Raw genomic sequence first — 16,010 nt, 5'->3', positions numbered from 1 at the left:
CTAGTATCTAATCTAGATTAGTTAGTGTTGCCGAAAGTTTTCCATTAAGTTCAGCCCTAGAATGAAACAGGGCGATTTTTCCGTAGGAGTGGAAACCTACCTGCGGCGAGATCGTGAGTATTGACGAGTCTTATGCAGCTCTTCCGTTCTCTCCCTTCCATTGCCATGAGTGGAAACCTACTGGTCAGGGTTGCGAGAAACAGTTGGTTATGACCACGACAGTGACGTAGTCATACCGCCGTACTCTAGCTCTAGAACCCATATATTGTTATCCGTCAATCCCAATCTATCTACCTTATTGTTAAAACCGATTATAATCCCTTAGAGTTCCCAAAAGCTCAGCATTTTTAACCATAGTTTACAATTTCCATCGATTTTTACTTGCTTTCTTAGACCTGCATTTCAATTTCCTTAGTTCGTTATTTACTTGCCTTATTTACCTTTCATGCGATATTTTACTTGCCTTATTTTTGTTTAGTTCGATATTTTACTTATTCCATTTGCATTTCATTCGATTTCTTTACTTGCTTTTTAGGATAGATTTATTTACTTTCTTTTGTTTTAGTTTAATTTGCAAGAAAAACAACCAACCTTTAAAACCAATTTAGTCTAGACATAAAGTTAAAAACCATAGAAGAATACCAGACACACAAATCTCTGTGGATTCGATCCCCAAATACTGCAACTGATTAGCTGTGCACTTGCGGCTTTCTTTTGTTTGTTAAGGGTAAAACTTGTTCCCTCACGTAGTTGACACACTCAGCACCGCATCAGCTATGCGATCGTTTCTGGCTTGTCTTCGGAGTTGATTTGCTGGCGGAATGGGGCGGTGAACGCGTTCATTCGGCTGCATTGCTGGGTGGTCACCATCGGCTACATTGATGGGTGGATCAAGGTCTTCACGTCCTTCTCTCTCGCGGTTCTGGTGGTTTCTTGGAAGAACCTCATCCTCCTTTCCATCTTGTCGAGCATGATAACCTTCTGTGTGATCATTCTCTTCGTTTTCTCCATGTTCGGACCCGTCTTGGTTCATATTTAAATTTCGATTAATAGGATCTCCAGGCTGGTCGTCGTTGGCCATTCCTTGCGTTCGTCTAAGTCTTCGAAGTTCTCTTTCGTGTCTGTCTATCTCGTCTAGAATTGGAATGTCTCCTGCAGGTCAATTCAGAGAAAGACAAAAGAAGGGGAAGATAGTTCAGAAAAACTTTAAGATAGAACTAGAGATCAGGTGTCTAGAACAGAAATTAAAACAAGAAAAATAGCAAAAGGCAGCGAAACAAATCCCCGGCAACGGCGCCAAAAACTTGATGCGTGCTCGTGTCAACTACGTGAGGGAACAAGTTTTACCCTTAACAAAACAAATGAAAGCCGCAAGTGCACAGCTAATCAGTTGTAGTATTTAGGGATCGAATCCACATAGATTTGTGTGTCTGGTATTCTTCTACGGTTTTTAACTTTATGTCTAGACTAAATTGGTTTTAAAGGTTGGTTGTTTTTCTTGCGAATTAAACTAAAACAAAAGAAAGCAAATAAATCTATCCTAAAAAGCAAGTAAAGAAAATCGAATGAAATGCAAATGGAATAAGTAAAATATCGAACTAAACGAAAATAAGGCAAGCAAAATATAGCACGAAAGATAAATAAAGCAAGTAAATAACGAACTAAGGAAATTGAAATGCAGGTCTAAGAAAGCAAGTAAAAATCGATGGAAATTGTAAACTATGGCTAAAAACGCTGAGCTTTCGGGAACTCTAAGGGATCATAATCGGTTTTAACACTAAGGTAGATAGATTGGGATTGACAGATAACGATATATGGGTTCTAGAGCTAGAGTACGGCGGTATGACTACGTCACTGTCGTGATCATAACCAACTGTTTCTCGCAACCCTGACCAGTAGGTTTCCACTCTGGCCCTGGAAGGGAGAGAACGCAAGAGCTGCACAAGACTCGTCAATACTCACAATCTCGCCGCAGGTAGGTTTCCACTCCTACGGAAAAATCGCCTGTTTCATTCTAGGGCTGATACTTAATGAAAATTTTCGCAACACTAACTATCTAGATCAGATACTAGGTGATCAATCAAGCATACATGCAATAAGAACAAGAATAAACAGAGAACAGGTCGAAATCCCAGATCTATAAACCTAGATGTCTTAATCGATTATGAGAGCCCCTTTCGGGAACCCTAAGCCCAATTCGGGATCTACTCAGACATGGCTGAGTTCGACATCATCATTGGTTTTAATAAAAGTAATGAAAAACAGTAAAGAAAAGAGATAAAGAAAGCTTCTCTATTGAAGAACTCGGACTTGAACAATCTTCTACAAAAATCTCATAAAAACGGCTAAAGGAAAAGGGTTTCTGTAAAGTATGAAGGGTTGTTCCTAAAAACGACCTAAATGACATGTATTTATAGTCTCCAATACTCCATGGTCTCTAGGGTTCCGGAATTGAGGCTGGGAATGACTTTGGGCTTCAGATAAGTAAGCTTTAAGTCGGAGCTTGAATGCTGCGGTCGGGAGTGTTGTGACCGCGGAAATTAGCTTGTTGGCCGCGGTCGGGAAGCTTCTGACTGCGGCAAATAGCTTGTTGGCCGCGGTCGCGTGAGTTGCTGGCCGACTCCGCGTGGCTCCGGGGCTAATGGAATATATTGAGATCCAACCGTTGGAATGTCTCCAAACCAAGTGCATTTGAAAGCTGGTTGATTCTTCTATAAGTTGTCCAATTTTGAGGGTGATCAGACGGTGAGAAGGTCTTCGTCTCTCCATGAGAGTTCTGACGGTCTGCATTTATCCAAAAGAGTCTTTTTGTTCCAGTTTGTGCCTCTTTATCCCAAATTACCTGAAGTCTTTTAAAATCCGGAAACATAGAAATCCTTTGAAAATGGAGTAAAAACACCTGTAAAGATATTAAAATGATCCATAAAAATGGTCAAAATCCGGTGTTATCAGTATGCTAGTCAGTTCTCCCCTGATCCAAGTAGCACACCTGTTCGCAAATCACACCTACATGGGTGTGCGGGTTGGTGTCTTCTAGGGCCATGTAGCAGCAACAAAGAAGGCCAGGACTTTCAACAAGCTTTATGTGCGACTTGGGTGTGCGAGTTGGTCCAAGACAAGTCCATGCTGCACAAGGGAGTTCAGGCCAAGCCAAACCCATCTCCAGTGATGTCTGGCCTCATCTGGTGCAGATACTCAATCCCCTTTTGCATAAGAACCACACCAGGTATCACTCCAAACACTTGTAAATGAGAATTTAGCATTTTTCTTTATCTTTTGCAATTCATGTTTGATTTTTCCTCTTTCTCATGCTTTTATAACACTAGGGACTGTGTTATTTAAGTGTGGGGGAGAGGCTTTGTGTTTACTAATCATGTTTTTTATGTTCTTATTTTCTCTTTTGCCTTTTTGAGTCTCATTTGATCATGCATAGCATTTAGTGCATATAAAAAAAAACCCAAAAAAATTGAAATATCTGAAAATTTTAACACAAAAAAATGATCAGGTAGTTGCATTTCACATTTTTAGGATTGAGTCTAGTTGAATCATATAGGTTGCATTGTGCATGGGAGTAATGATAGTTTTTTTTTCTTGAGAGTACATCACTTTGAGAATTTGGATTAAATATGCTTGTGAAATGATTTCTGTGCTTGCAAGGCTTGAAATGATTTGAATCTAAGAAGCAAGTTTGAATTGAACTCAACTCTAATAAGTGAAAACCCTGAACTTGACTTGAAATTATCATTTGGTACATTGTTTGAATAAGCTTGTGGATACCAATATACATATTTGAGCTAGAATCCTGTTTTTACCATCCTCTTCCTTGGCTCAAATAGCTTAATCTGCATAATAGATCAGTTTTCCTCACCCTGAACCCATCCTTCTTTCAAGCCAATTTTTTGTGTGTGATTGAGAGGCCACCTTGGACCAAACTTAGCAGAAAGTGTTAGGTTTAGGGCGACAAGGGCAAGTCTCATTGAGTGCTAAGTTCCATCATCAAGGAGCTGAGAGATTTGGCAAGAACTAAGTGTGAGGGAATACTTGTTGGTGAGTGGAAAAAGGAGAGATGAGTGGAAATAAAATGAGAATGGTGAGAACTAGGGGATAGAAAAAGAAAAGAAATCAGTCTTGGAGTTTTGAATCAAAGAAAGTGAGCTCTAGTGTTTTGAAAAGAAAGAGTCTAGCCTCTAAGTGAGGAATAGGATAACTTGTGGAGATTACTGTTGAGTTGATACACCAAAGTATGGTTTTGCATTGCATATTGAGCATGAATTTGAATTCTCTTAGTGGTCACTTCTCTCAAAGGAAATATGAACTCCCATGCATTCAACCTCTCTCTCTCATTTGTTCTTGTTTGCTTGAGGACAAGCAAAGGAAAAGTGTGGGGGAGTTGATATTCTCATATTTTTTCATGTTTAAAATTGCATTTTTGTCCAAATATTGAGTCTCATGCATACATTTAGGTAGTTTTACATATATTTGTCTTTGCTTTTGTCTTTAGTTAGGAATTGCATTAGGTCCTAGAGATTTTTGCACTTTTGGAGTGTTTACAGGTCATTTGGAGCTAATTGGGAGCAATTGGGACAATAGCCATGGAGAGACCATCACCTTATGTGCATCAGACTCAGACAAGTGTTATGGAGCCGACGATCCGTCAACTTGATCACCTGAGAAAGAAGACTTTCACCAGGATTCAGCCTCCGGAGTCTTCATAAAGAATCAAGAGCGTCGAGTCTAGTTTCCAGAAAACTTTAGATCGTCCTATTTTCAGTTTTGGGATGAACGTTACGGCGATAAGAAGCAGTACATGTCTCGGAGCGGATAAAGGACCAACGCAACGCGCATCAAAGAACCGGTGGAACGGAGCCCTTGCAGACGTCACCTGAACCCAAACCCTTAACCAAAGTTCGAGATATTTGAGTTGTATTTCCAATGCAGTTAAAATCATGCCATTTGGAGCCATATCCTGGAAGTTACTCTCCCCTCAATGCAAAGTGGTCCGAGAAGGCTTAGTTTGTGCGATACGGTACTGCGACTTGATTAACTCGCACCCATAAATGTTCAACGCTCTGGAAACAAGTTGAGACTTTAGAGATGAGTGTAAGGAGACTCTGAGAAAGGTAGAGACTTCCAGAATCAAATTTGAGTAAGTCCACAATGCTGTGCGAGATAGACCTGCGAGTTGGACATGAAGTGGAAACATGTAGCACATGTGTTCACAAATTACACCGACTTGAGCATGCGACTTGGACAAGGAAGTGACCATCTTGCACACATATTATCTCCATAATGTATCCTGGTTGTGCGAGTTGAAGAGAAGGAAGCCTGAGCAGCACAAACCTTCGCTGTTTACACCTAGATAGGCATGCGGCTGAGGCTGAGGGATTTGTGGCGCACAAGGCTGCTTCTATGGCTGTGCGACTTGGGCCTGCGACTTGGGAATCACCTGACCATATCGCACACTTGAGACATGACGCATTTGAAGCCAGGTCAGTACCCAGTTTTTCCTGGGCTGACCTGGTCCGCAAGAGACACTATATATGCTTTTTAGGGTTTTTTCCAAGACTTAAGCTTTGTTTTCTCTTGTTTTCTCTTTCCCCTTTTGTTAAAAAACGAGTTTGTTAAGAGATATCTCAAGGATTTAAACAATCTAAGTCTGTTTCTTATCATCTCATCTTCTTATCTTTCTTAGCTCTTATTTTGATGCACAAAGAGGCTGTCTGGTCATTTTAGACTTGGAACCTTATGCTTGGTTATTGCTTATTCATCTAATGGGAATTAGTATTGATTTGGTAATTAACAAAGGGATTTTTGTCATCAGAATGAATTAATCTTATTTGGAAGTCTAGACTAAAGAATTGAAAGTGTTGCATTGTTTACTTAGCATCATGAATTCACATTTAAAGCACCCTAATCAATGATCACATCTAGAGGTTTAGCTTTCTCTTTATTTGAATTTGAGTCTTTGTTTTGTTTGTCTTGCTTGCTTGTTTAATTCTTAATTCCTGTTTGTTCTTGTTTGCTTTATGTTTTTAGATCACCATGTTACCAACTCATCTGCTTATTAGACTTGAATTAAGATAGCTCCTCCTAGTTCTAGTGTCTAGAATCTCTCCATTTGGATTGATACCTCAAGTGCTACAATGACATGAGTAGTTGAGGAATTGATCAAGGATTGAAAAATTCCTACTATCAGATTCGGACCAGAAGATTCCCCGGATTCGCAATCTTTGATGCGCGCAGGTGAAAACAGATTTTAGCCGAGAAATGCTTCTCGCGGTAAGGAAAATATCCGAGAAACGTGTATCGCGGTAAGCTTTTTAGCCGATAAATATTCCCATCGTAAAGCTTCACCCGATAGAATTTTCACCCAGTACTGATTTTTAGCCGATAAAAACCACTCGATAGCATTTTTAGCCGATAAACTGATCCACCTGGTACATGCTTTTGCCGAGAAACTCCTTAAAGCAGTTTTCACCATTTTTGACCCTTTTCTTCACCATTTCAACTCCTGATCACACTTCTTGAACTCCAAATAACCTCCAAAGCACCTGATAAAGACTCCAAACCATGCAAAACTTTTTGGGACCTAATCCAAACCCTAAAGCCTAATTTGATGCCTAAACACCTAAAATGAATGAAAAAACACATGATTTGGACTCTAAAATGCAGCCTAAATGATGCAAATTATAGACATAGCAAACAAGGATACCAGTAAGATTGAGTTTAAAATGAGGAATGCAAAGTCTGTATGTACTTTATATACCTACTTCATATTTTTGATTTCCATATTGTATACCAAAGAAATATAATTTCATCTTATAATTTTTCTTCTAATGCTTTAGTCTAAAACATAGTGATGAGCGTATACCATGTATGTTATGGGGAAAATTTGCTAATCAAGTCAGTGAGACTTTTAAAGAATGTGGTGATGATGGATTGGTGCTTGTCCTTATATTTGGGAAAATCAATGTTTACAGAGGTATATCATTTATAATCTTATTTTTAAAAAACATTGTTTTCATTAATACTGTTTTATACTACTAAATACTGTTCTTTTAGGTGATCATCAAATTATTTTTTTGTTTGAAACATGAAAATTGCTGATTAATAGTAAAGATCCTGAGGTTGAAACATTAAGGGAAATGTTAGACAGTTACCTTTATTATAGGTATTACAATATTTTTATAACTTTAAATAGTATTTGTCTTGATTCATAACCAAATGTACTTTTCAGCTTGCCTGAAGATGGTGGTCGTATTGTGCATATTTATAGTAAACCTGCCGAGAGAAAAGCTTTGAACGATAATAAGAGTTTTGAAAATTTTCCAATGGTCACAATATCAGAGTTATTTTGATTGTCTTGAGGTAAATGCTACTCATATGTTAATTAGTTGTTTTTTTTTTTGGTTTTTACTAATCATTGAATTTACTGTCTTCAGGTTGGAAGTGTAAAATCATATGTATGGTTTACACAGTCGATACAGATTAGTCTTGGTTTTATCTGGTCTCTACTAAGTGCGCCAGAAAGGTATATCAGATTCCTAAGAAGGAAGATGAAAAAAAGAAGGTTGGGATGAAAACTCTATATTCATGTGAAACTTGTAACTCCAAGGTTCATTCTGCTAGTGCTAGATAATTTTTTAAATTTTGTTTTGTTCTAGGTATAAGCTTCACCTACGTGTTATGGAAAATACTGCAAAAATCAAATGTTTTCTGTTTAACTCTTTAGCTGAAGATGTTGTACACCAAACCGCCGATGAAGTCCTACAGGGAAAATTCGATGAAGTGAGTTTAATATCTTAGCATATCTTTTATATAATTTAGGTAAATAATGTGGTGAATTGACATGATTTTAACATTTATTTCCAGTAGATTCAAGATTCGGATGCAGTTCCAGAAGCCCTAAACAATGTGTTTGGTAAGACTTTCTAGTTTCTGATTCATGTGGAGAAAGAAAATCTTTGGGTAGGCAGTAGCACATACAAAGTCGGGAAGGTCTGGAATGGTGGTCATCTGCAAAGGGGTGAAACAAAATATGAATCTGAGTCTGCAGTAGAAGATAGTACTATTCTTTCTGTGGAGCAGGTTAGTGTGTATGAATTAATTATGTTTTGATTTAATGAAGTTATGTACGAATTGTAAAATAATTATTTTTAGTACAATAATCTAATTTGTTTCAGATTTCAATTGTCAATTCTGATAGTCACGAACCATCTGAGGCTATGAGTGATGAGAAGTATATGCCTTTATCTACACGTAGTCGCGACGAGAATAAAGAATTGACTGAGGAGTCTTCATCATCTAAGAAGTCGTGTATTAAGTCAAGTAGCATGGACAGCCCAATTAATCTTGCTGATGAATTTGTTGAGAAAGTCGATGTTGAGGCTACTGTCGAAGGGTTAACCGGCAAATCGAATTTTGATGAAACCTCGAATGATGATGCAAAAATTGAGGTAAAGTCGATGGTTTAAGTTAAAGGAAGTAGCATTGGAAAAAGAATTTCAAAAAAAAAAAGTGTGAGACATTGCATCGTTCTTTAAATTCAATCTCTTGGCTTTAATTATTTCCATTTCAAGGTTCCTTTCATAATTTTCTATTGTTTCGTAAACATTTTATTTTATGTTACTGAATTCATAAATAATTTTTCCCATTTAATATCTTCTATCGGAGTGTTATTCATCTGTTACTGCTTTTTTGAATGATTGCTTATGCATAATAAATAATTTCAACATTAATAAAGTATGATGCTTCAAAGTTCAACAAAAAATAATACAAAATGTGACAATGAACAAAAAAAAACTAACTTATAATAGTTTATCCTATTCTACTATTTTCATAGAACAGCATATCCAACCCCAGTACTCATCTTCAACGTTATTAAAATCATCTGAATAATCCAATCTGAAATATATTTATAACATTTATTAAAATATATTTATATGAACTTTTTCTATATACGAAAAAATAAAAAATATTTTATTATCTTCTACTTACATGAAACGTGAATTCTCTACTTCCAGAATAGGAGGATCAAATTTAATCTGAAAATTTATCATTAGAATAAATACGTATGTCATCTGCAATATAGGACAATTTTTAAATACATGTAGCAAAAAACAATTTCAGAAATTATAAATAAAGCAAAAAAATAATTACCTCCATAAGATGCAATCTTCCAAAATCTTAACACACATATTATTACTTTGCCTCTAAGTTTTGTTAACCAGAGTTCTTCAAATTTGACAGCATGTTTACCCAATGTAAAGCATTTAATATCAATACACCTAGGAAAATATGAAACTGTCAATATATATATTCTCAATCATAATTATTATTATAAAGCAAATTCCTATAGATAGTGACTTACTCAAAATTCTGAATCGTAAATTTGATACACTTATTTGTATCAAGCCCTTGTCTTGCATATTTCATCCCTCCAGGTTCAGTCACTTTGTGAACTTTTACAATTCCTTCAATCAAGTCAACTATACAAATGTAATATAAATCGGAAGTTTAGAAATTAAATTTTTTACATATTAACAATAACATATATGAAAACGTACCAGTTAAAAATATCGTCAGCACGGGTGCGACTCTGAAGGCGATCTCGAGCTCTAGGGTTTTCCGAAGGATTCCTGCCCACGCTAGGGCATGACGGGGTCGGAACAGGCGGTTCCGATGGTGGAGAAGGTGGAGACGATGCCGACGGTGATCTCTGAGGAGGGGAGAGATAGTTTGGCGGCCGAAAAGACCGTGGTGAATAAGGTTGTGTCTGCAAAAGTAGGGTTAGATAAGGAGGATGTTGATCGGCGATCTCGTGAGTCATCTCCGAGCAAGGAGAGTGCTGATCCGGTTCATGTTCATGCTAAGGGAGTCGAGTTGGAGAAGGGAAAGTCCTGGTCAGCAGTTGTTGCAGACAAGGCGAGATTGAGAAAGTACGATGTCGTGGTGGAAAACGAGGAAGGTGTGGACACTTATTTATGTGCCAGATGATGTGTTTGAGATGATGTGTAGGAGGATACTATTGTGGGGAAGTTCGTTTCGGCTGCGCCTCATGTGGGTTACATTCATATGACGGTGAATAAGATATGGACTTCGGGTGATAAGTCTCTGAAGATTGATGTCTTTGTTGTTGACGATACCACAGTCCAATTCAAAATACCTGATGCATCTACTAGATCACAGGTTCTTCGAAGAGGGATGTGGAGTATCAAAAACATACTGATGATGGTATCCAAATGGAGCCCGGTGGTAGAGGAAGCTCAGCCAGCTATACAAGTGCTACCTATGTGGGTTGTACTTCGGAACGTTCCTCGTTCGATGTTTTCATGGAAGGGGATTAGTTTTCTTGCGAGTCCTTTAAGGGAACCAAAAAAAACTTCATCCTGATACGCTCTGGGCAAAGAATTTTGAGGAAGCACGAGTGTTTGTGGAAGTGAATCTTGATCAGAAGCTCCCAGAAAGCTTTAGTTTTAAATCAAAGACTGGAGTTGACACTGTGGTTCAATACGAGTTCCCGTGGCTCCCTCCAAGGTGTGTGTCATGCGCGAAGTGGGGTCATACCATCGCTGAGTGTAAAGCACAGCCAGGAGATAAAAGGATTCTGCAACGGAGTTCTCCAGTGAAAGTGGGAAACACTAATGCGGCTAAGGAGATCGATCGGTTGACAGTTCATTCAGCGGGTGAGAAATCGAGGGTTCTGGGGGTGGAGCTACCAGGGAAAAGTGTTGCTAAGGAGGGAATGGGGAATGCACCAGGAGGAGAAGTGGTAACAGTTGCTCCTCTAGGAAAACAAAGTGAGGGTCGTGCAAATGGTTCAGTTGATATGGCAGCGGATTCCACAGAGTCTTTAACTGATAGTTTTAAAACTTTTGCGGAAGCGATTTGGCAAGAAGTAAAGTCTCCTGCTTCTAGGCGAGGTTCGCCAAAGGTGGGTGATGTGGAAGACATTGTCTCAACCTCAAGATTTGCTTCGCTTGATCAAGAGGAAGGGGAAATAGATGAAAGTGCAGAGAGTGTACGTTTGGAAACAGAACCTGAGAATGAGCTTGCAGATTCAAAGGTTGTTGCGGAGAAGGATCCAAGCAATGGAGGTCGGGTTCAGCTTCCAAGAGGGTCTAAGTCGGCGCTTAAAGTTGTTAAGCCTATTGACAAGCCTGCTTCTAACTCATCTTCTCCAAAGAATTCGGGTAAGAAGACTAGGAAGAGGGTCCAGAAAAAATCCAATCATTAATTATGTCAGGTTTTTTTTGGAATATCAGAGGTTTTAACAAACAGAAGAAGCATTGCGTTGTGAATAGTTGGTGCAGAGAGCATGATTTTCAGTTTGGAGGGTTGATAGAAACGAGAGTCAAAGAAGAGAAAGCAAACGAAATAGTTGCAAAAGTTTTTCCGGGGTGGTCATTTATCAGTAACTATGATCATCACCGGCTTGGTAGAATCTGAGTGGTATGGAAGGATTCAGTACGTATGACCCCAGTGTTCAAGAGTAGTCAAGTGATTACTCTGTTAGTGAAGACTCAAACTCAAGACGAGGAATTTTTATGCAGCTTTGTTTACGGTTCGAATTTTGCGGAGGATAGAAAGGAGTTGTGGAGTGATCTCAGGGCTCACTTTACATCACCAATATATCGAAGATTGCGCTGGGTGATAATGGGAGATTTCAATGAAATTCTTTCTATTACTGAGCATTCTTGTCAGGATTTACGAGCAGTCTCGACATCAGGAATGTGGGATTTTCAGGATCTAGTTCGGGATGGAGATCTAAGTGACATGGGATATCATGGACCTCTTTTCACTTGGGGAAATAAGAGGAATGAAGGACTTGTTTGTAAGAAATTGGATAGGGTTTTGATCAATGACCATTGGCTCAATGGAAACTCGAGATCATACTCTGTTTTTGAATCCGGGGGCTGCTCAGATCACATGCGGTGTAGGTTCTATATTGATGGGGAAAGTGTTCGGCTGAAAAAGCCTTTAAATTTTCGAATGTGATTGCAAAGCAACCTGAGTTCCAATCGGCGTTGAGAGATTATTGGGGAGACACAACGCCTTTATTCCACTCTACATCTGCACTTTACCGGTTTTCAAAAAAGCTAAAGAATCTGAAGCCAGTTGTTAGGCACTTTTCTCGGGAATCTCTGCATGATATTTCGAAGAAAGTTCGCGCAAATTTTGAGTTGTTATGTCAAAAGCAGGAGCAGACTCTCTCAAACCCCTCGGAGCTGGCTCAGCAAGAGGAGAGTGAAGCTTGTCTCAAATGGGAAAAATCGGTGCATTTGGAGGAAATGTATCTAGCTCAGAAGGCGAAGCTGAATTGGCTGCAACATGGGGATAAAAACACAAAGGTTTTTCACCGTGCTGTGAAGGTTAGAGCAGCTAGAAATGGTATCCGTGAGTTACAATCGGTGGAGGGGACTGTAATTAAGGATGCAAATGCGATCAAGGCCGAGGCAGTTCGACATTTCGATTCGTTTATGAATCATCGACCAGATGATCTTCGACAAACGACGATTGCAGAGATGAGGGGGTTACTAAAGTTTCGATGCTGTCAGAGCGATCAGAGGAAACTTGTTGCAGAGGTCACCGCAGAAGAAATAAAAAGAGTTCTCTTTGAAATGCCTGCGAATAAATCCCCTAGGCCGAATGGTTACACGGTGGAATTTTTCAAGGACTGTTGGTCAATAGTTGGACAGGACTTGGTGGTGGCGATACAATCCTTTTTCAGCAAAGGGTTTCTTCCTAAGGGTGTTAATTCCACAATATTGGCTTTAATACCCAAGAAAGACCAAGCTCTGTTCATGAAAGATTACAGGCCTATAGCTTGTTGTAATGTAATCTACAAGATTGTCTCTAAGATTTTGGCGAATCGTCTCAAGACATTGCTTCCTCAGTTCATATTGCCCAACCAGTCTGCTTTTGTTAAAGACCGTCTGTTATTGGAAAACCTGTTACTTGCATCGGAACTTGTTGCCGGATATCACAAAAAATCTGTTTCCTCACGCTGTGCCTTGAAAATAGATATCTCAAAGGCATTCGATTCGGTTGAGTGGAGCTTTCTTCTAACAGTTCTTGAAGCAATGGATCTTCCGCAAGGATTTATTCACTGGATTCGATTGTGCGTCTCGTCAGCTTCTTTTTCTGTTCAGGTGAATGGGGAACTAGCTGGATATTTCAATAGCTCGAGGGGTCTGCGACAAGGCTGTTCCTTATCGCCATATCTGTATGTGATTTGCATGAATGTTCTTTCTCATATGTTGGATAAGGCTGCTGTGGAAAGAAAGTATGGTTTTCACCCAAAGTGTTCTACTCTCAAGCTTACTCATCTATGTTTTGCGGATGATATAATGATTTTTTCGGATGGGAAGTTGTCCTCAATGGAAGGAATCGTAGGGGTTTTCGAGGACTTTGCAAAGATGTCAGGACTGCAAATAAGTATGGAGAAATCTACAGCTTTTCTTGCTGGTGTTTCTGAAGCTGATCGTCAAACTCTCGGTCAAAGATACAGATTTGAGCAAGGTGAGCTTCCAGTTAGATACTTGGGGTTGCCTCTGCTTACAAAAAAGATGAAATCTCTTGATTACGCTCCTCTAATAGATAAGATCAGGACTCGTTTTAATTCATGGACAGCAAGACAGCTTTCATTCGCCGGTCGCCTTCAACTGGTTTCGTCAGTCATCGCCAGTCTTGTGAACTTTTGGATGCAAGCTTTCCGATTACCAAAAGGATGTTTGGATAAAATCGATATTTTGAGCTCTGCTTTCCTGTGGTCAGGACCGGACTTAAAACCAAGGAAAGCCAAGATAGCTTGGTCGGAAGTGTGCAAATCGAAGCAGGATGGAGGGCTGGGCCTGAAGAATCTAGCTGTTGCAAATGATGTTTGTATTCTGAAATTGTTTTGGAGGATAGTCACTACAAAGCAATCATTATGGGTTCGATGGACAGAAGTAAATCTAATGAGAGATGGTTCGGTGTGGCTTACTCCACCTCCTACTACCCAATCTACGGGATCATGGATGTGGAAGCAAATACTGCACATTAGGCACCTCGCAGAGGCATTTCTAAGAGTGCGAGTTGGTAATGGTAGATCGGCCTTGTTCTGGTACGACAATTGGTCGTCGCTTGGGAATCTATTAAATTTGTTTGGAGCCCGAGGCTGTGTCGACTTGGGAATTCCCCACACGGCAACAGTTGAGGATGCAATACTATCACATCGAAGACGAAGGCATCGAGTTCAGAAATTGAATGAAGTTGAGGATGAGTTAGAGGCATTACGGAGGAGATATCAACAGACAGAGGATGACACATTCCTATGGAAATCGAAGGTGGATTTGTTTAAAACGATTTTCAGTGCAAAAGCAACTCGGGACCAGCTTATAAGTTCGTCGAAAGTCCCTTGGGCTGAAGGGATCTGGTTCAAGCATCATTCTCCGAAGTTCGGGTTCATGGCTTGGCTGGCTCTGCACAATAGACTTTCAACAGGTGATCGAATGCAGCAATGGAACCCAAATATTTCAGTGTCGTGCGCTCTTTGTCAAGCTCCATTGGAGTCGCGAGACCATTTATTCTTCTCCTGTCCTTTTTCGATGCGGATATGGACAACTGTAGCTAAAGGAATTATGCAACAAGAGTTCACCACAGATTGGACGACTCTAGTCACTCTAATCTCTCGGCGTTAGCAGCCTCTGGTTAAGGGGTTTATCACTCGTTACCTGTTCCAGCAGACAATTCATGCAATATGGAGGGAGAGAAACTGTCGCAGGCATGGTTCGCCTTCTTCAGATTGGACCAGAATAGTGAATGATATTGATAAGGGGATCAGAAATAGTATAAGCTCCATTCGCTCCCAGGGAGACACCAAATACGCGGATGGCATTCAGCTGTGGTTCGCCTCAAACTCACGACACTGAGTAGTTTCAAGTACTCTAATCGAGATCACAAAATTTTGTTTTTCTTAACTCTGTAGCTTTCTTTTGATTAAAACGCTCGCATCATCGATGTAGAAAACGCTTTTTTTTGTTCGAATAAAATTTAACATTCATCCGAAAAAAAAAAAATGTACCAGTTTTGAAAGATGTTGTCAATGAAGATGACATTAGTTTGTTAAATTTTTAAAAAAGAATACATAAGGTCTTCAAAGTTGTTGGGATGTCATATGAAACCGAGTATCATCATTTATACATAATTGATATCTATTGAATATTACGTTCGATGAAGTTGATTCTTCAGTGATTCCAAATTTGCGAACGAAATACCAATTTCTCTTGCAACATATATTATTGTTAAGATTCATTACACTATGGGGAATCGTTGCAAAAATTGTATCACCTTATAATAAAATATCACAAAATTTTATCCAGAAATATGAAATTAAAATTAATAATTATAAATTTAAATTAACAAAATTGGTAACATATGAAATTAGCGATTTAAGTACTTACATGTTCATCAGCCTAAACCATTGTTGCTTCCGAATCACTCGAACTGGTTTCTTCTACCACTTTCTTAAATATTTGGATGCATATGCTGTATCCTTCGGATGATAAATTAATTTTAGAGATTCTTTTGCAAGGAGACATTTTTGATAGAAAAGAAAATGATGATGGATATTAACAGAATTACTATTGTATTTTTTAAAAAATTGGAAATATAATGGTGGAGTTCGATATAACAGTTACAAGATGGGAATGTTTCGTTATTTAATAGTACCGTTTAGAATACCAATCATTTGACGTCAAATATTAGAAGTTGTATTAAGTTATGTCTCTTAGTTTTATTTACGATAAAGTAAGAAATATTTACAGACACAGGTAACTTATCAGCCATAAGAGTCACAATTTACTCTATACAAAAACTACTAAACCCATTGCGTACAATCATAACCAGAAGATTCTAAAGCTACAATCTTAACCATATGTATATTTTACTAAAATTATAATTATAACCTTAAATTACTATATTGAGAGATGGCAACTTAAAACCCTAATTTTTACTTCACGCTATATAAT

The 16,010-nt window shown here is 38.7% G+C and overlaps 1 protein-coding gene across 1 annotated transcript; it reads left to right on the top strand.

Moving 5' to 3' along the window:
* The first annotated feature begins 9,654 nt into the window (after positions 1 to 9,654).
* Positions 9,655 to 14,681, top strand: LOC112086667. Its single transcript, XM_024155638.1, has 5 exons — positions 9,655 to 9,969; positions 10,018 to 10,299; positions 10,409 to 11,212; positions 11,704 to 11,898; positions 12,006 to 14,681. The coding sequence occupies exons 1-5, from the start codon at positions 9,655 to 9,657 to the stop codon at positions 14,679 to 14,681; spliced, it is 4,272 nt and encodes a 1,423-aa protein (XP_024011406.1).
* Positions 14,682 to 16,010: the final 1,329 nt, after the last annotated feature.

The sequence above is a fragment of the Eutrema salsugineum genome, unplaced genomic scaffold (assembly GCF_000478725.1).
Source record: "Eutrema salsugineum unplaced genomic scaffold, Eutsalg1_0 scaffold_2, whole genome shotgun sequence".
Classification (NCBI taxonomy): domain Eukaryota; kingdom Viridiplantae; phylum Streptophyta; class Magnoliopsida; order Brassicales; family Brassicaceae; genus Eutrema; species Eutrema salsugineum.
Note: the sequence above shows the minus strand (reverse complement) of the source record. Positions and strands in the feature narration are given on the sequence as shown.